We start from the raw sequence: 26,506 nt of genomic DNA on the forward strand, positions 1-26,506 counted from the left end.
CTAATAAGATCGGATATCTGATTTGTCGCAAATCCTAATAGAAATTGTTTAGCAAAATCATATAAAAATTAAAATCCGTTAAAATTTAGAACAAGTTTGAAATTTAACCTTTTAAAATTCGTTAAAATTTGAGATTTATCCCTCGGATGTCTGTTGTTCAAACCAAACTATAATATATATATATATATATATATATATATATATATATATATATATATTAAAATTTTATAAAAAATATATATAATAGAGGGGTGCGGAGACTTGAACATGTGTTAAGAATTTTGTACATATAGAGTATTAATGCACCTAACGGATTTACTTATTAATAGCCACAATATTTTATTGTGCATAGGAAGCGCACTAGTATGTTTAAAGATAGCCGCTGCGCAAGTTTTTTCAGATATGCGATATATCTCAAGTCCTAATAGGAATGGATATCTCACCTATGTAACCCTTTAAAATCAATTAAAGCTACCCAAACCTGACTATATAAAATATATCTTTTATAAAATTTCATTAAAAAATATATACAGGTCACTATGAAAATTTGATGTATTATTAATTTTTACTTCATATTAGTTATATTCAGGTCACTATGAAAAGTCGCCGAAAAGATTAGCGTGTGATCTCTTCACTCCTAAACTCTTCTAACCCTTAGGCGGAAAAGAGAGAACAATATGAGAAAAATCCATAAATAGTTCCACTCTCTAACCCTTGCGTATGATAAATCTAGGAAATGAGATACAAAAGAAAAAGGGCAAAGACTGATAACCCATTAAAGTATTATGTTTCTTGCATCAAAATAGCAGTGCGTCCTGCCTATAGCTTCCTTAATTTCCATAGATTTCAATACTAAATATCGCCATAATATCTACCCAAAAGTAAGCAAGCAACAAACATGCAGCAATCTCCATACCCTAAACAATAAATTCATACGAAACACGGTCAATATAAGCTTATAAGAGGAGTGTAGAAATCATGAAGGCATTACCCAACATAATATAATGGATGAATAAGACAATGATACATCCCAAGCTCAAATGGTCCTATTTTAACCCTTCGTCGGCACAGATCATGAGTCCCTAAAATTGTTCAGCTTATACACACACAGACATTTGGCCTCACCATGGCTTTCCTTCATGAAGAAGTGTACCATGGTGACTGCATTTTAAGAATAATCACAAAAGCTTCTAAATTTTGAGATTGAAACCTCATCTGTATTGAATGTTATTTCTCAGGTGGTTTGTTGGAAAGATTCTGTGAAAGTATTGTGAGTCAACGCACATTGATGAATGACAGCAAGTCTCATTGGCCATATTTCACTGAACCAAAATACGCAGATTAGATTGCCTCTTCCTTTCGATTGACATCTCAACCACTTGCAAGTATGAGTCATGAAGGGAAGAGAGAATGGAACAGCAAGTAGATGAATGACTGGTTAGCACAAACTAAAGTGCAATACCTGCAAACATAAGTCATGAGAAAGAACTAATCAGTACATCGCCATACCCTTGTTCTAGATCTTCAGCAAGATAAAGGCAAAAAAAAAATAATGCAAACTTTGAAATTCAATAGATATGCTCATGGCAGGTTATCATATATATGCCTGTGATCTATGTAGCATATTTGTGAAGAAGATAAGCACCTGATTTTGGCGTCAGATTAGATGTTCGCATGAGATTAGAAGTTGGCGTCAGATTAGATGTTCGCATGAGATTAGAAGTTGGCATCAGATTAGATGTTCGCATGAGATTAGAAGTTGGCATCAGCCTTCGCCTACTAATGGGCTCTGCTTCCTTTGTATCAACAACGACCACATCAGATGTGAGAAAAGTCTTTGCAACAGCAGCAGCATGCTCCACACAACATCTAACAACCTGCACATGTGTGTCGAGTTCATGAATGCATGAAGCAGGATAAAACTCAAGAATTCATTTGTGTTTGTTAGACATGTGAAAAAGCAAATTATAATTACATGTCCAGTATCATTCCATATTCAGAAAATTTCAGTTCAGTGAGCAATTTTCCCGAGGATGATTCATCAGTAGCAAATGGGACTTCAGTAATATCAGGTGACTGGAAAAAATAAGAAATATGGCCAGGGGATGGTTTGCCCTCCCCCGAACCCCCTCCCCTTCCTTAGGTAATGGAATGTTACAGCTGATGAAATTGGAGATCGCTACGCTGACAGCCTGACACTTTCCTCCCTTGTCTCCCTTGAGAATTGGGATCTTTAAGTTCCAAATCTAGTGACCACTAAGTATCTTCAGCAAGAGATGATGTTATTATTTATAATTAAAAAATCCCCTATTTTACAAATAAGATTTCTAGTGTTGTCGTGCTGGGATGAGATTCATATCAATAAATTTTCATGGTATATTCCTGCGCTTGACCCCAAATTCTGTCAGAATCAGATGATTAAAGTGCATGAGAAGCACTAGCAAACTACAGGTAGCTCATAAATAGCAGCAACTCATTTTGCTAACTCTGAGAAAAAGCCGGAAAAAGGTACTTTACAACTAAATGACTGAGTTTAGCCATAAGATCCTGTTTTTCCTCTGATATTATGTAAGATAATTCTTGAAAGTTTCCTCACACATACTATAGATAGATGACTAATGAGCATGCAAAGGAACACGACCGGCAAAAAATTACTTCTATGAAATTATTGAAGATAAAAAGAAAGTAGCTACCATTAACTATTCAAGTTTTTGAAATAGATACCTTCGTTGGGTCTAAAATCCCAGCCGCCATCAAGTCCTCGTAACAATTTTTAGCTGCATTGTAGCCATATCTTACGTCATTAGAGGACAACACCTGAAATAAAATATCAGAAAAATGCATTAGCTTGGATTTTGTACTCCACAGGGACTTAGCGGGCAACCTTAAAAGAAATATAAAGAAAATGTAAAAGCTTGAATATGAATAGAATCATTCACAAACCTTCTCCACAACAACATCTCCATTAATTCCAGCATTTTTGGCTATCAATTTTGAAGGATAACTTAAAGCCCGTTTAAAGATGTCGGCACCAATCTGCAGAAATAGTGGAAGGCAAGAGAACATGATAAAGAGCAGAGAAGCAGATATTGCATTCAGAAAAGAACGACAATTATTAAATCACAGAGAGATAACCTATGTGTGTGAAGAATAAAATTTCTAATGGAAGAATACTATAACTAAACTGGTGTCACAACATACTGAATAGCCATGATATCATGCGAAAAATGTGGGTAATGCCTGCTAAATAGCATTTGCATCCTGTAACATCCGTACATGAAGGGTGGAAATCAAGAATAGGAGTTTCATATCACTACCTAATCAAGGAAATGGCTACATCAATTTAGGAATCATGTTTTTCTTTTGAAGTAATTTGTGCATCAGAGATGAATGCATTCTTATATCAGGCTTAGCCTTCTTCAAATTTTCTAATTCCTTTGTGAATACCACCGACGAGGACGGCGGAACTAGTACCAGGCACCGTACCGGTTGTCCGGTGGGATGAGTCAGTACATGCCCGCACTGTGCCGTGCCGGGCCCATACCAACACATCTTCTATGGCAGGGGGGAGAGAGAGAGAGAGAGAGAGAGAGCGGTAAGGGAGGGAGAGGGAGAGGAGGGACGTGGAAGAGGCGGAGGCTCCCGGGTCTCCGACGGCCGGCCTCTCTTGCTTCCTCCCCCTCTCCCTTCTTCACGCTCTCTCTTTTTTCCTCTTCTCCTTCTTTCCCTCTGGCGAGCTATCTCGGTATCAATGGCGGAATCATCCCAGTCCGTCGCCAGTTCTGCAGCAGAGGAGGAGCAAGATGCGGAGGTTGTCATGCTGCCATTGGTTAGGGCTTGTTAAGAACAATAGACCAGTTCATGGGCCAGGCTAGGCCGGGATTGGGCTAGGCTTTGCCCAACACTATTTACTTAGGCCCGAGCCCTGCTTAGACTAGCCTAGCCTTTCAGCCTACTTTCTCGGCCCATGCTAGGAAGCCCTTACTCAAGCTTTAGGTCGGATCTCGAACTTCAAGATTATTTTCAATTGTTAAAAATATTAAATAAATACTTAAAAATTTAGAAATATTAAATATGAATAATTAAACATTTTTAACAATCTGCAATATATCTATTATTCAATTAAATTCATATATTAATAGCAATTATCAATTAAGTAAACAATATATCAAACATAAATAAGACTAGAAAATAAAAATTTTTGGACTAGGCCAAGTTTTAATCCCCAAACCCAAGCCAACCCAAAAGGCTTTGGGCTTGAGCAAGTTGGGCGGGCTCCCAGGCTTGTGAACACTCAAAGAATAGGGATTATGTCACATGGAGGCAGCGAATCCAACTGAAATTAGGGACTTTCATATAATAGTAAGATGTCGCAGGAACATAAAAGAAATAATTTAATGTGGTAGAGTTATCGTGCAACTACTTGGAACTATAGTGACAAATTATTATATAATAGCTCCTGTAGAGAGTTAGTATTACAAACAAGTTCGACATGTTTAAGTTAAACTATTTCCATTGTCTGGATTGCTAGAATGAATACAAGGACAAGTAGGGGCATGCATTGGTCAAGTCAAGCCGGTTTGGAGATATATGAAACTGAACTGATTTAAAATCGGTTTTCTAAAATCGAAACCAAAATTGAACTGACCATCTACAAAAACTATTTGAAACCAACACGAGATATTTGATTTGGTTCGATTCGGTTTATCAAGTTGATGTTTCATGGGTTGGGCTAAAAGGTTAAGGTTAAGTTAAATGGGCTGAACTAAGTCTCGGTTTATATAAAATCTCATGTGAACATTCTCCCTCCCTCTCTCTCTCTCTCTATAAAAAGGAGCAAGTACATAGCACGTGTAAAATACTAGTTAAACTAGTCTTGATATTAGGGGTGCAACTTGGGTTAAGCTTAATCCGAATCCACCCGTCCCACCCATTCATTGGGCAAGGTTGGGTTGACTTGGGCTCAAAAATCCCAATCCGACGCTAGGTGATTTGGTTATGGTTGAATTCAACCCGACCCAAACAAGACCCTACCCAACTCCATCATCAAACCTCGGAAAAATTTCTGATATCCAAGTTTAAACTGACTAACAAAAATAGTCCCATCTCTCTATCTACTACCTAACCTTTTAGGCATATGGCAGGCCTTCTATGTTAAATATACCTAGGTCTGAAAAACAACCAAATCTGAAATTTGACTTTAGCTTGATGGCCAATCATCAAACATCCTCAAATTTTGATAATTCATACCTTGGCCCATAAAGTCTACCTTTGCTAATGTTAAGATTTATCATGTCATTTTTGTGATATGTATTTATCTGATTTAAAGTTCTCCTAACATTCAAATTCTATTATCACCTTTTGGTATCAAGTTATAATGGAAAAGAAAGAAGGATAAGATAATACCATCTGCTCTTCATTATCCAGAGATTCCTTGATGCTATCCACCTTCATAGATAGCCGCAATAGGCTACATCCACCACCAACTACAACACCTTCCTCAATAGCAGACTGCAAAGGGCAAAATTTTTCATTACATCAAAATTAGCCAATAGAAAGCATCAAGATAAGCTGAACCTACCTTAGTGGCATTAAGAGCATCTTCAATTCTCAGCTTTTTATCTTTCAACTCCACTACTGTTTGTGCACCTACCTGTCATTTATTTCCAACATTAAATTTGTTGAACCTGGTGTAGTGTAACACAGAAATTATCCATATCCGTATGTTGATTTTAGAAAAGATTGGATCCAAACGAGCATAAATTACCTTAATAATTGCAATTCCACCACATAGCCTTGCTATCCGCTCATTCAATAATTTCTTTTTGAACTTTTCTTCAGAGTTCTGTAACAAACCAGATCTAGATAGATCAACTACATAGTTTGGCCATGAATATGATGGTAATGTCATTAATGTATGTCTAGAAAAGAGAACTCCAACAGGTTATGAAATAATAGTAAATGTGAAACTGAGCCTAACTGTGCTTTGCATGTGAGGATATCAAATTAGTTCAGAGAATACCAAGAAGATGAAAAGTTTAATTAAAGAGACTGTACTAGTGAAAATGCATTAGAAAATGTAAAAAAGATAATGTTTAGCCACATTATGCAAAAGTACCGGTATGATTTTTGTTATAGCCCAAACACAAATTACTATTTATAGGTTCTTAATGGCGGCTTGATAAGAGCATTACATTAACTTGAGCATCCTGCCGCTGCAGGTTGAAAGTTTTGTTCATTTGTACAGTGAAGTCAGTTGCCTAGAAATTAAAAAGTCATAGTTCTGTTGATATGTTATTTTGACCTTTTCAGTCTTCACATCTTGTAACATTTAATAAATATCAACTTACTCATACAAGACTATCCATGCGTGTATGCCTTAAAAAGTCAGTTTAACATTCCAAGACAACGTTTTCCAAATTATAAAGAAAAAACTTTTCCCATTTTCTATTTTCTTGCACAATAAAGAGAAGCAGCAATCATTTACCTCTTCCCTTTTCCGATGGAAGTAGTTCCATTTAAGGAAAAAAGGCATTCACTGATTTTTCTGTTGCTCACCAACTTCGAATTTAAAAAAGAAATGCACTAGAACAAGAAGGCAAGTCTTAGCCATGCAATGAAGCTCAAGATTGAAACAAAAAAAAAAAAGGATAGCATGAATAATAAATAAAAGTAGCGAGATGAGGAAAACCAGATACAAGCAAAAATTAATCAAACATAAAGGATAAACATGATACTGGATATACCTTAAAATGCAAAAGTTGAGCAGGAAGCAAATGCAGCCAGATATTCATTAGTCATGCAGATGATGACTTTACTTGTAATGTGATCAAAAGATTAGAATCTCACATGCATGCTAGGATGCAACTTCAAACAAGTTCATGTACCTCTACAAGATTTCGTAATTGAGCAACCCGCTTTTCCACTGCATGCTGGGTGCTCCCATCAGTAACAATTAGCGTTGAATCCTTAGTAATTACTATGTTCACCGCAGAACCTAAAACCTCTTTTCCAGCCTTTTCAAGAGTCAGTCCCATCTCATCTCTGACTACTGTGCCTGTAAAACAAATAGAAATATGAATAGAGATGGAAAAGTAAAAAAACAAAACCAGAAGGCTATAAATAAATGAATGTTCTAAGATCATATGGTTGAGAAAAACTCATTAGTACTATTACTAATCTAGGTTTATGCATATACTTCAAAAACCACCAAACTACCTCCAGTCAAGACAGCAATGTCATCCATGCAGTGACTTTTGCGCTCTCCAAAGGCAGGAGCTTTAATAGCAACCCCCTTCAGCACACCTTTGAGTTTATTCCTAATTATTGGAGCAAGAGCTTCCTCCTCAATTCCCTCTGCAATTATCAAGAGTGGGTACTTATCTTTGACTGCACTATCCAATAGTTTAAACATCTCCTTTGCATTTGTGATTTTTTTGTCAACCAAAAGTATCTGCATAGAAAAAGTCACACTCGCAACTTTCTTTGCAGAGTAACACAATGTTAATTAGAATAACACACTAACTACCTTGCTATTTTCGAACTCCACAGACATATTTGCACGATCAGTAACAAAGTAAGGTGACAAATAACCACGATCAAACTGCATACCCTCTACAATTTGCAGACTGTTCTCAGTGCATTTTCCATTCTCAATTCTAACTACACCTTTTCTTCCGACTCTTTTAAGAGCTTCTGCAATCATATTTCCCACACTATAGTCATTTCCAGCACTAACTGCTGCAACATCAGCAATTTCATGGTCTTCAATCTGCAACAGGAGTATGTTTCTACTGTTGACATGCCATCATAAAAGTGTATCAAGAATTATGTGATAAAGAAATTATGGTGAATTGAGAAAAAAAAGGTTAGAACACTCAATTTAGATAAAGAAACTTTTTTTTTCTAATGTTGGGAAGCGACTTGTGAAATGCCACAGGAAAGAGGTGGAGATGAAAAAGCAGCTAGCTTCAATCAGCTTGTAAAAAATTAAGAATATCTAGAAACTATGATAATTCCATAAATTGAGCTACCCTTTGATAACATTCATTCAATAAAAGTAAAGAATATATTAATTACAGGCTATGTCAACCTTACCTCCCTTGACATCAATTTGAGTTCAGAAACAAGAGCCCGGGCCGTCTTTTCAATTCCCCGTGCAATTTGAACAGGATTCATTCCCGCAGCAAGTACCTAATTATTAACATACAGAGAACTCTTTTACCAAAACAATAATATATATATAGATCATTCAATTCATTGCAATGTGAGAGATGAAGAAGCACCAACTGTGCATCATTGTGGAAGGAGGGGGAAATAGAAAGGGTATAATCAAAAACTCTACTCTCGCAAGCTGAATTGGAGGATGGACAGGATACTATTTAAGCATGCAACTAAGTATTTACCTTCACACCTTCAGCAATCAAACCTCGAGCAAGAACAATAGAAGTGGTGCAACCATCACCAGCAAGATCATTTGTCTTTGCACCCGCTTGTCTCACCAATTTAACACCAACATTTTCCAATGGGTCCTCCAATTCAACCTTTGGCAACCCAAAAAGAAGTAATGAGGAGCAGAAAGTTTTCAAAATGACCAAGGAGAAACACAAACTTCTCCTAAAATGGTGGAATTCTGTGTTTCAATCTGTGTATCTAAAGTTTTTTTTTTTTTTTTTTTTGTTGAAGGGATTTGTGTATCTAAAGTTGACCTAAGAAAATAGAAACATTGTGAAAAGAAGCTTCACTTATCAATTAACTACTTTATTCTCCCACAACAGAAACCAAATGAAAATCATTTTTCTATTGAAAAGGAAGAGAATTTTTAACCAGAAGACACATGCTGTCCATTTTTTGTATAAAAGCAACAAGCAAATCTCATTTTGATTATAAAAAAAAAAATCTAGTTATCCTATAAGAACTTCATCAGTGCATGCATCCACCACAAGCTTAAGGCAGAGAAAAACAATACCGGAATAGAAATAGACAACATATATATGTTGATACAATGACAACCTAAAAGCTGTTAAACAACGTGGTTTCCCAATTTCTAACCCGTATAAAAACCATAAATCTTCAAGGGTTGCTCCAATTCAAGAAGCACAAATCAAAATCCAAAATAAGACTATATCCTGAATTATGCAGCACCATTTTCCCACCAAAAGGAAATAATAAAGAGGCCCAATGGAAGCAGAACAAAAAGAATTAGAAAGGCTACAGTTTAGCAGTGATCTAAAATCAAAACAGATCAACAAAGCCTCTCCTTTATGATACCTCCTTAAGGACAGTCTCCCCATCATTAACAATCTTAGGGGGTCCATACTTGTTCTCCAACACCACATTCCTGCCCTTCGGGCCCAGGGTCACCCCAATCAACTTTGCCACCAGGTCCACCCCAGCCTGCACCAATTCATCCATCCAAGACCCAACAGAGTGTTCAAATCAAAGTAGTAGCAAACTAACAATGAAAAGAGCAGAAGTTCTCACTTCAGCCATAGTATCGATTGAGACTGACCTGGAGTTTCTTGGTGGCCGAGAGGTCATGGTTGAAGTGGAGCTCTTTGAAGATGGGTACTGGAGGAGGTCTCTTAGGTGAAAAGGGTAGCTGGGGAAAGGTGACGGGAGATGGAGAAGATGATGCCATGGTCAGTTGGCTGCGCGCTCGATGGCGGTTGAGGCCGTAGGATAAGGTGTTTTGTAACGAATAAAGAAGCCCAAGCCCCGAGGCTTGGAGGGAAAAATATCTTCCCGAAGATCTTTTCCTCGTTATCTCGTACCAATGTTAAAATAACGGGGCCCCATAACTTGCACCAAAAGTAATGCCGCAAACTTTTGTATTAAAATAATCACTGTTATTATCGTTTTATTATTTAAAATAACAGGCTACAATCGGGAAGGTAATGACATTATTTTTCGATCCTGTTCGTGGATAAAAATATTATATATTTGGTAAACCGTATAATATCTTTTACAGAGAAGTTTGATATAATCTAATAATAATAATAATTTTATTTGTTATTTATGTTGTAATGGAATGTTATAGCGCTAAATAACATATTATAACAATAATTATATTTTTCTCATTGTATATAGTGTCCCTGCAGGCTCCAAACTATTAACTTGAAAATATCTAGAAATTCCTTGTCTCATTTGAAGGGCATAATTCTCTTAAAGTTAGATTTTTGTGCTCGGATTACTTCTATGCATGTCATTTCTGGAATCATAGTAATCGTTATTTAACAGCATATCAATAACCCTTTTTCCAAGAAAAAAGTTTACTATATATATATATATATTTTTGTTTATTTTGTTACGAACTTTATAGCTTGATGCTATCTTTGTTGTCGGTTTGATTAATGGTAGTTATACAAGTGCGACACCCAGCTTCACCCATAGCTGTGAATTATTTTTTAGGTATCCTGATCTAGTTCTCTTCATGGGAACGGGGCATCCAAATTCCAACCACCGCTTTATTCTAAATAAAACTAGTCCAACGTTGGATTGGGTAGTTCCTTACATTATTTTTATGGTTTCTTGCAGGGTCTTTTTATCTGAGGATTTAGATTTTTTTTTTTTTGAATTAAAATCTTGATTTCAACTTTAATCCCCTCCAGCGAGGGTACTGGAAACTCAAGACAAAAAGTTGAAATATAATTGAGGGACACACAGTATTACTTCTTCCTAATCAGAAAATTACAAATAAATTATCCCTATTACACATGGAAGTTAAAATATCAAATTTAATTAAAAATTCAATTTGTAGGGAAATTGGATGATATTTAACATTAGAGTGGGGGGACTATATTCAAAGCAATGTTGGTAATTGAATACAGTAAAGTGGCTTACAGAACTTGCATTTTAACGATTGGAGTCATCTTTTTCCATGTTAAAGAGGTTGATATAAAAATATTTATTGTGTGCATACTCCTATTCTTATTTGTGAAAATTACGTCAAATTAAGTTTGTATTAACTCCTAAACAACTAAAACAAAGGATCAAAATAGAGATCACCTTCTCCCCATCGAGAGGGCATGGCCTGAACAGAAAATTGAGAACAAGTTGAAGATCTAAAAAAAAGTTGCCATCAGAAGCATTTAGGGCCTAAGGCGAATTTACTAAGAGGGGTCTTTTTTTCTTTCTATTTTATCTTTGAGGTCTTCTCTGTAGTGGGCCGGCCTAAGGCAAATTCACTAAAAGGAGTATTTTTTTTCTTTCTATTCTATCTTTGAGGTCTTTCCTGTGATAAGCCTTCTTCGGGCCGGGGCCTTAGACGACCGCGTCAGCGTCTAAGAGTTGGGCCGGCCCTGGTTGGCATCGAGGAGGGATAGGAACATTATGTTTATTAATCATTATTAAAGTGGCATTGTTGTGGTGTACATGCTAAGAAGAAGAGTGTATTTATATGAAGGGAAGTGATGGACATGCACATCCCAAGGCCACATTGTTGTGTTACGTGCACTAGACATGGATGCCATGCAACATATCAAATGAGAATTATAGTGGAGGCGCGCATGCATGCTTTGTGGAAGCCTCTGCACACCCGTCTGCCTCAATCCCAAGTATCTCAACACAGCAAGATATCGCAGTTGCTCCGGCAAGAACTCGATCCGGACGCCCTCAAGCTCCAAGACTCGGCAGCAGTTTGTATGGCCAGATTTTTCAAGTTGACGGGGTTTGGAAAACTGGCGCCTGAATAACCTTCGAAGCTTACCTGTCCCGAAGAACAAAAAGAGAGCGAAGGTGAAAAGGATCGAGTCAGCGCTATGGTTATTTCTTCAGCATTAGCCTCTTCGTCCACGGAGGGAACACGACGGTGCGATGGAGTTGTTCTTCAGCGGTGGCGACTCTTATACTGTTTGGCTGGAGCAGCAGGTTGGTTGTTTGAAATTGGTGATGCCGCCGCCAATGTTCGGACAGTGTCTGCTAATAATTTGGGACCGATTCGAGTTTGATTGTTTGAGGATCCTACATCAGTTATTCACTGGATAAATCTTAGATAGTTAAATAAGACTAAGGAGTCCAAATAATACCTTCCGATGAGCTATTTCGGATGAGGTCCTAAATTGTTACAAATAGTATTAGAGCGGATCCAGCCCTTGACCCATCTAGACTAAAAGACACTGCAACAAGGGCTTATTGAGACTAACCATGAGCTAATCGTGGTGCTTGAGTGAGGTCCCATATGCACATGAAGCACACCTTTATATTTCTATAAGAAGAAGAAAGCCTTTTGGCTCTCAGAACTTTCAGCTGTTGCATTGAACTCTTTGAGGTTTTTTTTAAAACTCCCAACAATCTGTAACTCGGCATTGGGGTCTTCACTGTGGACAAGATCCTCATAGGCAACCCTCTTTTCTTCAAGAATTCTTCTATCTTCTTTAGAGATCGCTCGCATGCTGGAAACCTGCAATGCTTCCATTGCAGTGTTGTGAAATCCATATTCATGCACTGAATGGGTACCAAAGGGTCGGACAATTCGGCTGGATTTTGATCTCCTGTGTACATGCTCAATTATGGTTATCCGGGCCTGACAAAATCATGTCATAAATAAATTAACCAGTTAAGCCTTGAGAATCAATAGCATTAAAATATTTGAGAACTACTTTTAAAGATGATTCTTGAAGAATTGTATTACCGCCCGTCCTTGCCGATCGTTTCACATACGTGGTGGCTGACCCGGGATCCTTCCGGAGGTCACGCTGGGCGTTACAAGTTCAAGCGAGGGTTTCAGACCTCCCCAACTGGCCGAATAGAGCTCTTGTTGGAGTTTTAATTATAAAAATAATTTAAATTTTTTTTCCAAATTTGAGTTGTTTTAAATATTTTAAAATATTTTTTTTGTAAGATGCTTTCTTCAAAAGAGAACATTAGTTTCCGAAAAGATATGGTGTTTCCAAAATATTACGTATCCTGGAACCATCATGTTTCTTCAGTATAGTATTCTAGATAGAGTCTATAAATAGACTTCTCTTGAATTAATTCAAAAACAATCTGATCTCTCTCTTTTTCACTGGTACTCTTTCGGAAAGAGAGTTTTCTTTACTTTTTAACTTTCATCTTTTTTTATTTTTTAAGCATTTGAAGGAGTTGTCGGATCAAGGCTCCACAACAATCATGCTCACTAGAAGAGGATCAGGCTGAGTCGAATTGTTATATCTTAGGGACGAGATTGCTGCAGACCAACATGTAAGAAGCAAATCACATTCGTAGAGCATGTATATCACAAATTCTTTTCAATCTTCTGATTTTATTCTAATAAATTAATCCGTTATAATACTTTTACAGAATAAAGATATAGCATTTTTTAGACATTATTTTTAATAGATCTTGGTTGGCTGTCATTTTGTTGCCAGACCGACTTGGCTGACTCAATTGAGTTAGGGCCGAGCTGAAGCTAGGTGAGTTGGGGGGTATTATACAAGGCCTCAAGCTCAAGTAAAAAGAGAGAAAATAAAATTATTTGCAAGTTATAAAGAGAGAGCATGCAGCTCCATTAAACAATGTCAAAATAAAATTAAAAGGCTTATGCTCAAGCTAAATGCTTATAGCCTCACTCGAGTGCTAGTGAGGAAGAAAGCAGAATTGTTGGAATGGACGTCGAGAAATATAACTTGGCTAACAATTTCTTAAATATACCAAACTGCAAAAAGAAGGGTGCACCTTCCCACATACCTCTTCTGAAGATGGAAAGACCGCGGCCTTTAGAAGGAGATGAAATGTTTCGCAAACCACTTTGTCATTGTCATAGATTCGTTCCAGTAGCTTCTCTATAATGGCTAGTTTCTGGAGTTTAAGCTCCGATGGATGTTTTCGGACAAGATTTCTCAGTAACCATCTTGATCATGTAGCAAAGCAAGTAGACAAACAAGGAAAATTTATCAGCACAAAAAATGGGAATAAAAACTTGTACTAGAGATCTTCCTTTTCGTTCAGATAAAATATATTAAAATTTGTACTAAAGAATAATATTAACAAAACTAAAGACTTGAAGGTGCCAACTACCCAACCCTTAGCCGGCTTTCCTGCTTTCCCAATTCTTATAAAAAAATAAAAAAATAAAATCTTGCAACAAAGACTTAAGATGGCACAAATGCTGCAACTCCTGAAACATAGACCTAGCCGGCTCCAAAATACTCTCAAACTAAGAACAGCCTTGGAAATTAAACAGTACCAAACACAAAAAAAGAAAAGAGGCAAGAGGAATATTATAAAAAAAAAATCATTGACAAGAGTACCCGATCCACACACATTCATGTGTAACAAAATTTCTTTTGTAGTTTGGAACCATAAATAGCATATTAATTGAATATGCTATGCTCAATGCAGCAAACAAAGTTACACCAAGAACACAAACTCGCTTGCTCACTGTTCCAACTTCTATGATGCATAAGAGGCTGGAAAACTGATACCTGACAAACTGGCAGCTGCCGTATTATTCTTGTGTTACTGCACATGTATATCAGCAACCCCACTGCCACTGAGCATTTGTAGGTTAAATGTGGTTTAGCTGAATTATGGATAACCAGTCCTCGTGAGGGTGCTTGTCAAACCATGTCATAAAAATTCCATGTAGAAAGAAGCCTTCATCTCCATAGCCGCCCAGATCTCATCAACCATCACGTTACAAAACAGACCAAAATCAATTGATTCGCTAAGGAAGCATCTCATCACTTCCATGTCAGAACAATCAGCAATTGACACCTGATTATTCAAATGTTAGCGGTGCCAGTTTGGTTATATGGAAGATTGAAACCACCACAGCTATCTGCTCAAGAGAAGACATCCATGAAGGACAAGAAAGTTGGAGGGATTGATATTTTTCTCAGTTTCATGAAATTGCCATCTTCAATTGAAGTTAAAGGCCAATCCATTTGAAAGAACTACTATTGCAATCTTTAGAGATTCAAGTAGGCCCTTTACTGGCACCATAAGAAGAAGAAAGCCTTTTGGCCCACAGGCTTTCCTCAGGAGACCATGATATTGAGCAGCCAGTGATTGCACACCATCTCAAGTTTAATAGAGCTGTTGCAATAAACTCTTGAGATTCTTTGAAAATTTCAATAATCTCTAACTCAGCATTTGGGTCTTCATTGTGGACAAGATCTTCATAGGCAATCCTCTTTTCATGAAGAATGTTCTCTTCTGAGATCATTCGCATGCTTAGAACCTGCAATGCCTCCATTGCAGTGTTATGAAATCCACACTCTACATATGCAGAGAATGTGTACCAAAGGGTTGAAGGATCAGGCTGGATTTTCTCTCTGAGTATACCCTCAATTACAGGCTCAACTATATCAATCCGTCCCTGACAGAATCGTGTCATAAATAAATTAATCAGTTAATTCTCAAGAATCATTAACATTGAATATTCCTTACAACAAGCAAGAATACTACCTTGAAAAATGCTTCTCGAAGAATTATATTGAATAGTTGGATGTCTGGATGAATTCCTTCAGAGCGACATTGATCCAAAAGATGTAACGCACCCTCAAAATTTTCATTTGCGAGAAGTACCTGAGAGTTGCCAGGAAGAAACTTTAGAAAAGGGAGTAGATGGCTCCGTACTTCTATAAACTGATGTCTGAGCCATGTCAGCAATCATTGGTCATCCATGAGCGCAAGCTGGTTGCTCCTCAAGTAGTCATATAAGACTGTTTGAGGAAATGGGAAGAAAAAACAAACTACGCTAGTCCAGAAAAACCTATTTAGCAAGAAAACTTCAGACCATGCAGTCATCTCCTAGACACCAAGATGGAGATCCAATATGTTGAAAACCATCTTGGTAAATAATGCAAGCCTAAAAGACAAGCAACAAAATTAAAGGCCAAAAAGAGAGAGGAAATGTTAATGAATTGAAGAAAACTAGGGCACAAATAGAATCTTGTTAATATATGCATTAAAGATAAAACTAATCAAGTTATATCTTCAAATGAAGACATTATTTGTCAAATTGATATCTGTTTTTAACAAAGTCAATTTTAGGGCAACAAAAGTTTGTGAAATCATACAAGTCCTACATCCAGCCATACAAACATAATGGGCTTTGGACATTACCTTCCCTTTACAAACAAAGATTCTGAAAATTTTTAAAAATTGTATTTTTCAGTATCAGTTTATGTTGTAGGCTTGCAATGCATCTGGACAGCCAGAAGTCATCATTTTCCACATAAAAATGTCAGTACTGATGCAAAACAACTCAATAAGAAGATTACTCTGTTTCGCCATAGCCAAAGTTGCATGAGCTCCTCTCCTATCATCCTAGATTTTTTTTTTTACAATATAAAAGCAAACAAACCGGGTTGATTCAACTAGTTTTGCAACAGATAGTACTGTTATTGTGGATCACCTTGTGTGTAAAACCATGAATAACATTTTCGGTCAAGTTTTAAAGTCAAAGTTCCAAGCTAATTTCATGGAAAGCAGTTTTCCAATTTATCTTAAAAAATGATCGAGATGCTTATGGAAGTACAGAAGTTCCGTGAAAACTCAGAGACCATACTGGACTTCAGAAAATAATACATAACTTCACAGAAATAATTGGCTGGGATATGGAATTCCTAAAAATATGCAATTACTACATGAAATGGGAAGTACACGAATTTTGTCATCTTTCTTTCCATACAAGCTCATTTGATGCCTTTTTCTTTGAAGCAGAGCGCATCTACCAAATAGGGATTGGAAATTACAGTTTTTAAATTTAAAAAAGAAGTAAAAACCTCTTAAGCAGCCAAAATTTGAGAAGATAACTAACAATGACTCAAAGTATGCTAATATTTGCCATCTTAACCTGCCAAATCTATAAACTAGTATTGATATTGAACGATGTACTTAGAGGAATAAACATGAGACATGGAATGAGATCTATGAAATCCAATTCCAAACTTGATAAAAGAAATAAAATAAAACCCAAAAAACACATGAACTCCAGACTTACGCCCCCAACAAACTTTTGACTAGGTTTAGGCTTGGGTTCAATGTGAAATCACTTTTAAATATTAAACTGCAATGAAACTTTGTTATGGATTTATGAACTGTCTTTAACATCAAGCAACCAAATGAATTAAGATGAAGAAAAGTAAAACATGAAATCATATTTTGATGGCTTATAGTAATTAGGGTGAAGGCCAGAGATATTTGTACAGATACCACAATTATATTATTTTAATTAAGCAGAAAATCTACCCTCTGCCATTAAGTAATATGAGGGCTGATATAAGATTATAAGCCTAACATGTACTAGATTGTAGCATATGCATTGTTACATGGTCCAAATTCAGCAAGGCAGCCACTGTTCTGTACTTTCTTCAGTTTATAGGCCCTAGACTATGTGGACTTTGTTATAAAACCCAAATCACATTTGATGCTTATGCTTCATAGTACCTGGCCATCTAATAAGCACAGCCATGTCCTTTTACCTGCGAGTTCCTCAACTAGACCTCCATTTTCTCCTCATTTTACAAATCAAAAAGTTAGGTCCATACACTTGGTTAAGAATAAGGCATATACAGAAGTTACTACCTGTGAGATCCGACCTAGATGGGCCATAATGGACTGAAGTTGGCAGGCCCAGCCGACTTCAGCCTTTGACCCACAGCACGTTCGAAATAGAGGATCGTGATCGTGATCCTCTGCTTCTTCTTCTCTCTTCTCTCTTCGGTTGAGCAAATAAGACACGATGACAATGGCTACTGTGATTTCCGCATGTGCCAGCCGTTGGGACGTGCTCATCAGCCATTGGGATCGCGGCAGATGGAACGGCCTCGAGCCTATCCCCATCCCAAAATCTCTATAAATTCCCCTCATCTTCTTCGAGTGATCCACCGATGAGCTTCTCTTCCTTTCTTCCTTACCTTCAACAACCATCGTGTCGCCGAATCCGAGCTTTACCACTCTAAAATCCTCTCCATTTTTCTTTAGTTCCCACGTCGGCTCTGTTTTTTCTTCTCTCTGTCCCAAGCATCGTCGCTGCTTGACCGCCAGATCGAGCTGCCCTCGGCCGAGATCCCCTATCTCTGCCGCACACTGGTGAGTTTTCCCTTCCTTCTCTATTCTTCTTTGAGCTATCCCTCTGTTTCGGCAACCGACAACAACCTCAGCTTCTCCCTTCTCGCAGGCCACCGCAGCTGCCGTCGACTCCCTGCCACCAAGGCCTCGCCGCCACCGAACCTTCCTCCCTCTTCCCTCTCCTCCTTCCTCTCTCCCTTCCCATTTTCTTCTTCTCATTTATTATTTCCTTCCCATTTTATTCTTAGGTATTAATTCAAAAGAAAAGGGATTACTTGCCTCACTGCTATTTCCTCCTTGGCCCGTAGATTAGATGCGGGAATGGCGCGTGCCATCGACAGACCAAACCTAGACCCCTGAATGAACCCAGATTGAGACTCCCTCTTCTTCCTTTTTCTCTCTCTAAGCCTCTTTCTCCTAAACCAGACTCAGGGATCATAGTTCAAAGCTCTGACTACCTTTTTGCTCAGATCCAAGTTGACCTGAGTGGAGGCCATGCACCGCCTCGATACCCTGGCAGCATACTGGACCGTACCCTTAGCCTTATCAAGTATCCCCTAGAATTCGGTTATCCTTGACTTTTTGAGCCACTTAAATCATAACTCATCTTGACCAGTTTAGATTGACCCGGACAGTCGGGTACTGCCACCTGACCGATCTGATTTGGGCATGAGATCGTATCTTCAATAGTATTTTAATTTTTGACTTCGCTTAGCTTCTAAAATGATAATGAAATTAATTGTATTTTAATGATAAAACAGATGAACCTGACCCCCCTACCTGAAGTAGGATTTGAAGCAAGAAAAGGTGAGTAACCTAATGCTTCAAAGTATGTTTTTCCAAATTTTGGTAAAATGATAATTAGTTTATTAAATATGATTGTTATATCTATTTTATACTTTGTCAAATGGGTCAGGCATGTTATTATAATAAATCTTTTTGTTTTAAATATGTTATGTTATGTTATGAAATTTAGAAAATATATCTGGATAAATTATGAAATTTGTTTCATTAATATGTATTCTCCGCACGGCTATGATCTGGCCCCGCCAATGGAGATTATTCACTGGCCCTGTCGACTTATAATCTGAGAAACTAGTTTCGACCCCGAACCATCGATAATTAGAATAGTATTTGCATACCGAACCACCGATGATTAGAATAGTGGTATTAGGCACTTTGTGCATTCTGACCCATGCCACTAGGATACGTGGCCATAACCTGATGTTGGTTTTCTAGTATCAGTTTATAAAAATAATAGTAAACTTCAAAAGAGATATATATTATTCAAAATTAATTTATTTCGGATCAATATCTTGCTTTTTAACTAATTATTTATTTGTCATGCTTAAACTCCACTTTGGAGTATTATGTTGCTTACTGGGCTAGTGTAGCTCATTATTTCTTCTTTCTCTATTTTTCATATCCAGATTCATGATTGCTCAGGACTTGGGGAAGTGCTCTAAATCTTCTGAAGATATTCTCAGTGATTAGAGTTCTAATTAGACTATTGAGACTAGTTAGAACATTTTATTTGATTTGAATAAATGGTTAGCATATGTTGGCTTATGTCACTTTGGAACAATTGATTGTAGGAATTATTTGTATAAGATCTTGATTAAATTAATTTTTAAGAATCATTATTGCTTTGTTCTGATATGTAGCCTTGCATGCTTATATGGTCTGCCAAGCAGGTATACGGCGTTCGTTACACTCTGGGTTCGGGGCGTGACACGATCATAATTCAACATAATGTTTTCATTTGATCAATAAAAACCCAGCTTCTAATATATCCTACAGGTTATTGTTAATGCATTAATTTTGAGAGATGTGTTTAAATCAAAGAATTGTAATATAATACCTTTATGAGCGCAGTGTATGTCAATAACTGTGGACAGAAACCATCGCGCAACATCAAGGATACCAATGCACATGCAGACTTGAAACATGTCAGAATGCTGCAACATTCTATCATAATATTGTATGTAGCAACATTGGCCGGGAGACCACATGATCTCATGTTTTTAAAGACTTCAATTGCCTTGTGACTCTGCATTCCAATGAAAAGCTCTTCATCAGGTTCAGCATGTGATCCAATATGCACTATATAAACAAGGACAAGGATATTTCTAAATATATCACATTAAATCAGCACCATGCTGATCTCCACTCCACCCCAGCTCACCTCCCCTGCCCAACAACAGACCCAACAACAGAAAAAAAAAAAAAGAAAGAAGAAAATAAGAGAGAAACAAATAATCACCACATACTTCCTTGGCCTTAACAAGTGCGTCCAGCACAATATTGTACATATCAGATTTCTGATAAGGATCCGTCTGCCAAAACATGTTTTCAGCCACATTTAAGTAACCGAGCATCTCTTGTATCATGCCCTCGGCTCCAAGAGCTCTTATCTGAAATAGAGGGAGATAAAGAAGGATTGGGCTAAGCATAAAAAAAAAACACATTTTTCTATAAAAAAGAAACCTTAACTATAGAAATTGAGCTTATGCTCAAAATCAGAGATCCCCAAAAGTGGGAATCATATAGAGTATGGAGTAACAAGTCAAGGAAAATAAGTACAGATAAATAGCCGTGTTAACATTTAACATTGCTGAGACAAGTTGCATTAGATATGCTTCTTAGTTCTACCAAGTGCTGGGCAACTCTAAAGAACTTCTATCAGTTTTAAATTTACTTCAAGATATCATAAACTAAGAATTAAATAAAACCACTAAATACTTTTTTGCAAATGCACATAATGATTCAAAAAAGAAAACAATCAAAAATCTCGATAGTGAAAAGACCAAACCATAATGATGTTTATCTCTGTGGGTTAAATAGATGCAATTGATGCTTGATCACAAAATTTGTTTATTTAGTTGCAAGTAACAACAATAACCAGTTCCGTTGTTGCCTAGATAAGGGTTTGATGGAACACTAAATGAAATTACGTGCACTTGATGCAATCAACCAGACAAAACATGAGAAGCAAACCATGTTTATTTTTATTTATACAAAAACTGAGGATAACATGAAATTCACACTTAACTGTAACATAAGAGCATAATACAAAGATTAATATTCGCTACGACTCCATTGAATGATCAAAGCACACTTTGCAGATGACCATGGGAAAGTAGAACCAGGAGAAATTATTTGCTCATTCGCAGAAGCATGATATACTCCACAAATTGTGTGCTGATTTTTGGATGTTGGCTGCACTTGATAAATAATTTAAATCCTCCTTACTTTTAGAGGATTGTTATGAATAATCGGGTGCCCTGTTCACCAATCAGAGGTTTCCAATATTCCTTATTTATGTATTGAGTGGTTGTTAGGTGGACAGTTCTGACAAGGTGATACAATTGTTTGAACTGAATAATTGTTGAGATAGAGAAATCCACTCAATATTGAACTATTATATTTCAAGATGGATGGATATTGACCATTTTGTCAATTCTCAATTTGTATGGCCAATCCTTCATTTATAAACTTGGTTGATTATTGGGGCAGCAATTTCTAACCCGGCTCACCAACCTACCCAAAATAAATGGGTATGGGCAAGGATTCTTATAAACATATCAGCTTTGGGTTACTCAAGACCAGGGTCTGCAAAACTATCCAAAACTAGGTGGTCTGAGGCATACTGAATCAGACCAACCAGGAACCGAGACTGCTAGGTCACCAATTCGATCCTAGGTCAACACCAACATGAATCAAGCTAAACCGCATGTTCCTACCGATTTCAAGCAATTTCAGGCTATTCCAAAACCAAACCATGTCCGGGCCTTTATAACCCACCTCTCCCCTCTCCTAATCTTCCTCGTGTCTTGCTATCCTCTCCTCTCGTGATTGCCATCACTAGGGTTAGGGTTCCATCACTGTCGTCGCAGCCCCCCACCTCCGATGACAATGATGATGACGACCACAAACCACGGTGGCGACAATGGCGATGACGATGATGAACACAGCCATTGCAGACGATGACAGCCATAGTCAAAGATATGCCGATCCCTCCCTCCCTTCTCCCTTGATTTCGGTATGTCTTGGGTCAATACAATACATATTGATACTGTATTGAAGTGATTGTTGACTAGTATGACTTCTGACACCGATTCGATGAACTTTGCTCAAGGCAAACCATATTATAAATTGGTCGAGCTTTAGGGATGGCAACAAATCAGGTATGGATCGAGTAGGCCATTACTCATACCCGCCTAGTACTTGCCTCGGAACAGGGCAAGGCAGGTAGAGTCTTAGGATGGAGCAAGGCAGGTAGAAATAGACAGGGCAGGTTGGATAGATCAGTCGCATAAAGCCGCAAAAATCATTTTTTTTGGCATCCAAATCATTTTTTTGCCTCGAGAAGGAGATTTGTGAAGAGTTGTATATATCCAGGTCAAGTTTAGAACCGTTAGAACCGTCCCAAGTCGGATGGTTCGAGATTTATCAAACCGTATCGGCGGCGGATTAGGACGGTTCCAGCCTCCGGATCGAGAAATGGGCAGACGAGAGGAAAAAAGAGAGAGTGGACGAGAGATAGAGGAAGGGAGCGACAGAGAGAGTGGCCGGTGGAGGCCGGAACAGGGGGAGGGAGGGGGAGAGGGCTTTCCAAACCCTCGCTCCGCCGTGCATCAGAACAGGGACAGAGCCCCTATTTCGAAATGAAACAGGGCCTCCTATATCTTTTTGAATTTTTTAAGTGAAGTCAGTAACCACTACAAACTTCACTTAAAAATTTCAAAAAAAAAATAAATAATAAGTGAAGTCGATGGTGGCTTTCAAGTTCCCTTAAAAAATTCAAAAATATATATAAAAAGAGGCAAAAGTCGTTGCTCTAGCGCACGGATGAGAAGCCCTCTCCCCCCTCCCTCAGCCTTATTCCAACCACCACCCTCTCCCTCCCTCCCTCTCTCCCCCCTCTCCCCCTCTCTTTCAGTTCTACCTCTTGGTTCGCACCAAGACGGCATGGCATGGGGGCGTACTGTACCATCCTGCTAGCCAATCGGTGTAGATGCTGGTACTGGTACTGCCTTCCTTGTAATTTACCATTATCTGCACTCGCCCGAGATCCGCTGTAGGTCAGATAAAACTCGCCCCACTAGGGTCAAGTTAGGTCAAGTACCTGATAGGCGAAGTAAATTGCCACCCCTATCGAGCTTGTGTCTAGCCTCCACAATCGCTAATGATTCAAAAAACCTCTAAAACTAGGGCTATGCCCCTAAGATAGTGGTAATATTGCATTAGGTGATGGCCTAGTTACTCTTTGACTTAAGTAATTAGAACTGTAGTGCAGCTAATTGTTCAGAAGAATAAAAATACAATCAAGACAATATGCTTAGAATTTATCACTTCTTCTCATTCACTTTAGTTTCTTCTCCTAGATCACTTAATTCTGATGCCCAACCCTGGATCACCTCTTCTTAGTCCTATTTTCTAATTGTTTTTTAAGAGTATACGACAAGTGAAGTTTTAACCAGGTTGGCGGGTTGGATGTGTCCATATAAAATAACAGTGTCGGGCATGGATTTACTACTCTTAACCCTATTATTGATGGGTCAGACAGAAATGGCTTAAGGGTTTTTTTGACCAAACTAGACCCAACCTGACCAGCTTGACCCATTGCCATCCTACTCAAACAGTACCATTAACCTCCTGACACTAAATCCATCAGTGAAAAGCCTCTAAACATTAGAGTTTTGGTATATCGGCATTTAAATTTGGTAATCATAATCAACGATGTAGATCCTCAATTTACATGGTCCATCATGCAATTTGCATTAGTTCAAATCATCTCTAGAGGATTCTCTCATGTGCATTTGTAGGTGGAATACGTACTGTTTTGGCAGGCTGGGAACGAGTGTGTTCCATACAAAACCTTATAATGTGGATAAAATACATTCAACTTTAACACGTGTAATTATCACAAATAGTTTCCAGGCTTGCCGGTCACTTCCAAAGACCACTAAAATCGTTATTATTTTATGGTGCGTATCATGCATGTCGCCAAAAAAAGAAGGCCAGTAATTGGTGGATGGTTGTGGTAACATCAACTGATGACAGCTCCGTAATTAGGCAATGTAACATCATATTCTTCAGATAAAAATTTGTTATGAAAAACTCCTGGATATGTTTAATAAGCTTCTCGTGTTTCTATCTCTATTATGGATAGAGATCCAAGAAGGGTGTGTTTGCTTATGAATGGACAATATCTACAAAGGCTACACAAGTACACATACAATATGTTCTTCATGTTAGGTCAATCACAAACCCATTTTGGTTATTATTAGTAAGTTGCATGTGCGTTGCATGTGTGCCCCACTAAGACGAAAGGTGAGAAGCAAAGCAAGTTAAGGTTAGCAAACAAAACTCATTTGAGAGGAATAGGTAACAAAAAAGGGGGAAAATGAGTATTATTTGAGACATTCCACTTCCTCTTTCATGGAAGGCATTAGATGGCATATATTAGATTGTCTACATCAGATGAAATCAAGCCAAAAATATAGGAACAAAGAAAGCACCAATATGGTGATAAACTGACACCACTAGTCTAAAGTTTTCCCTCAGCATTACATGCATGATAAGTGGCAGGATCCACAAAATTGCCCAGTGCTGGACTATTCTGAAAAATGGCAACTTCACAAAGACAGTTATATGAAGATATATGTCCACATAACAGATCTTAATGTTTCTCTAGATTTTTAATAAAACAAGAAAAAAATTGTCAAAAGAAGAAGAAAATGCAAGAATTACCAGATTCTGCATAGATCGATAGCTGTGTCGCATACCATTCATCATCATATCCATCTCTATAGTCTTTATCCTTTTGACAACATCAGCATGTGAAAGCATATTTCCCTTCTCATACGGAACATTGACAGTGCCAAACAAGGAAAACATAAGTTCATAGGTCCGGATATTTGAGTTTATATTTAGACGCTTCATTTTAGCCAAAACACGAACAGCTCGTTCAGGTTCATCCTGCATGAAAATTTAAAATCATTTCCAACAATCTATTAACTATCTTACATATCTATAAAATCTGAGCAAGGATAATATAAGGCAAAAGTTGGAGAAAACTTATCAAGAGATACTAAAAGATCTGATGGTACAGGCATGGTTACCAAATCTCGGTGGGACATCCTCGAGGATGCTGGAATGGGGTCTCATCCCAAGAGTCAGGATGAGAGAGTCCTGCCCTTGTCCTAGCACCCTGAACATAGCATCATAGGACATCCCCCATCCTACATGTCGGGACAAGGAAGGATGTTGGCACATCCTGTTTCATAAAAAAACCAAGACATCCCCATCCCACAAAATTTACCATGGGTACATTAACTATTTGTGAAGGACACATAAACTGGATCCTAGGTACATCTTTTTTGTGTCTGTCATAATAATATATATCTAATCAAGATTCCAAGCCTCACCTCCCTATCACGAGGGAAATAGTCCACATGAGTGGGGTTGCCAACTATGCTGCAGATCAAGGAGTTTTCCCTTTCTGGTTCTCTAACCTTCTGTTGGAGTCTCAAGATCTCATTGTAATTGTCTCTATTGGATGTACTTACTCTTGCTTAGTCTAACAATCACGGTTTAGCAAAAAAATAATATATACTATCGTTTCAGAGTTATCTTTCTTTCTTGGTTACATTGCTCATGTTTCTAGAAGGGAATTTGTCAAGCTTCTCATGCATCATGTGCATGTGATTAGCAAGACATGGTCCAGGATGTGTCAGAATTCATGGTTGTGAGTTGTGACATTAATCATTCTCATATAATATCTCCAAGCATAAACCAGGTGATCAATGTTTAGAATACTTATTCACTCTATAGCTACATTTGAAGGTTATGAATCAGAAGTTGGCAAGAAATTAGATAAAATGAAACAGAAGCTGCACCAATATATATGAGGGGGCAAACTGCACTGTGCGCATTTTGAAGGCACAGATCTAAAGCTGACTGATGCACCATGCGATAATTTGTGAAAGTAAAGGAATTGAGAATTTCTTAATGACTTTCAGTTATGCTAAAAATTGGAATTTGCCGCCATAATAACAGCTGTACATATAAGTAGCAAAATATTTGTTTTTATTTTTATAAAGTTGGAGAGTATATCAAAATCAAAGCCCAAAAATATTGGATTCAAAGCTAGACCTAGGTTATTTTAAGGAGGAAATACAATGACCAAGTAGCTAACAGAAGAGAGGAAGAAAATTAAAAGCAAAGGTAGAAAAGTTGATGAAACCAATTCATGGAGTCATTTGTAGGAAGAATATGAGTTACCATGACATCACAGGCAGCTAGTAGGGCATTAAAAGGACGTATGTACTTTGGTAGATCTCCAGAAATTCTTTCCAACAAAGCCTCAGCCATATCCAGCTCCAAATTTTTGCTATGACCAACAGAAAGAGCCGCAAGAGTATCATCGTAAGGCTCAATATTCTTTTTCTCCATTGATTTAATCTGCAAAATTTACGAATAAATAGTATGAAAGTGCTGC

The 26,506-nt window shown here is 37.7% G+C and overlaps 2 protein-coding genes across 7 annotated transcripts in view; both read right to left on the reverse strand.

The window, feature by feature from the left end:
- Positions 1–949: 949 nt before the first annotated feature.
- Positions 950–9,687, reverse strand: LOC120112506 (ruBisCO large subunit-binding protein subunit beta, chloroplastic-like). 2 transcript variants are annotated; one of them, XM_039132060.1, is made up of 14 exons: positions 9,512–9,687; positions 9,271–9,396; positions 8,406–8,543; positions 8,098–8,193; positions 7,612–7,771; positions 7,219–7,356; positions 6,888–7,057; positions 5,768–5,845; positions 5,582–5,653; positions 5,407–5,511; positions 2,944–3,036; positions 2,725–2,817; positions 1,646–1,877; positions 950–1,462 (listed from the first exon to the last, which is right to left on the reverse strand). In XM_039132060.1, exons 1-14 carry the CDS (start codon positions 9,638–9,640, stop codon positions 1,449–1,451), a joined length of 1,644 nt encoding a protein of 547 aa, XP_038987988.1. In that variant the 5' UTR covers positions 9,641–9,687; the 3' UTR covers positions 950–1,448. The 2 variants fall into 2 exon arrangements, with proteins under 2 accessions (XP_038987988.1, XP_038987984.1); XM_039132056.1 differs by having other exon boundaries at positions 7,219–7,453; positions 7,529–7,771; positions 9,512–9,686.
- Positions 9,688–11,667: 1,980 nt separating this feature from the next.
- The window catches only part of LOC103717709 (pentatricopeptide repeat-containing protein At1g76280), a 31,624-nt gene continuing 16,785 nt past the window's right edge, over positions 11,668–26,506 (reverse strand). For 2 of the 5 annotated variants that reach the window (XM_039132069.1, XM_008806192.4), the window contains 6 exons: positions 26,290–26,469; positions 24,757–24,984; positions 20,271–20,414; positions 19,862–20,050; positions 15,391–15,510; positions 14,180–15,301 (listed from right to left, as the gene is read on the reverse strand). In XM_039132069.1, coding sequence (XP_038987997.1) covers positions 14,900–15,301; positions 15,391–15,510; positions 19,862–20,050; positions 20,271–20,414; positions 24,757–24,984; positions 26,290–26,469 — 1,263 coding nt within the window. In that variant the 3' untranslated portion in view covers positions 14,180–14,899. Of the gene's footprint in view, positions 12,524–12,844; positions 13,832–14,179; positions 15,302–15,390; positions 15,511–15,649; positions 15,794–19,861; positions 20,051–20,270; positions 20,415–24,756; positions 24,985–26,289; positions 26,470–26,506 lie in introns of those variants that run through there. The other 3 variants (XR_005514157.1, XR_005514156.1, XM_039132070.1) reach the window with 3 other exon arrangements.

Source organism: Phoenix dactylifera, chromosome 1, assembly GCF_009389715.1.
Source record: "Phoenix dactylifera cultivar Barhee BC4 chromosome 1, palm_55x_up_171113_PBpolish2nd_filt_p, whole genome shotgun sequence".
Lineage (NCBI taxonomy): Eukaryota > Viridiplantae > Streptophyta > Magnoliopsida > Arecales > Arecaceae > Phoenix > Phoenix dactylifera.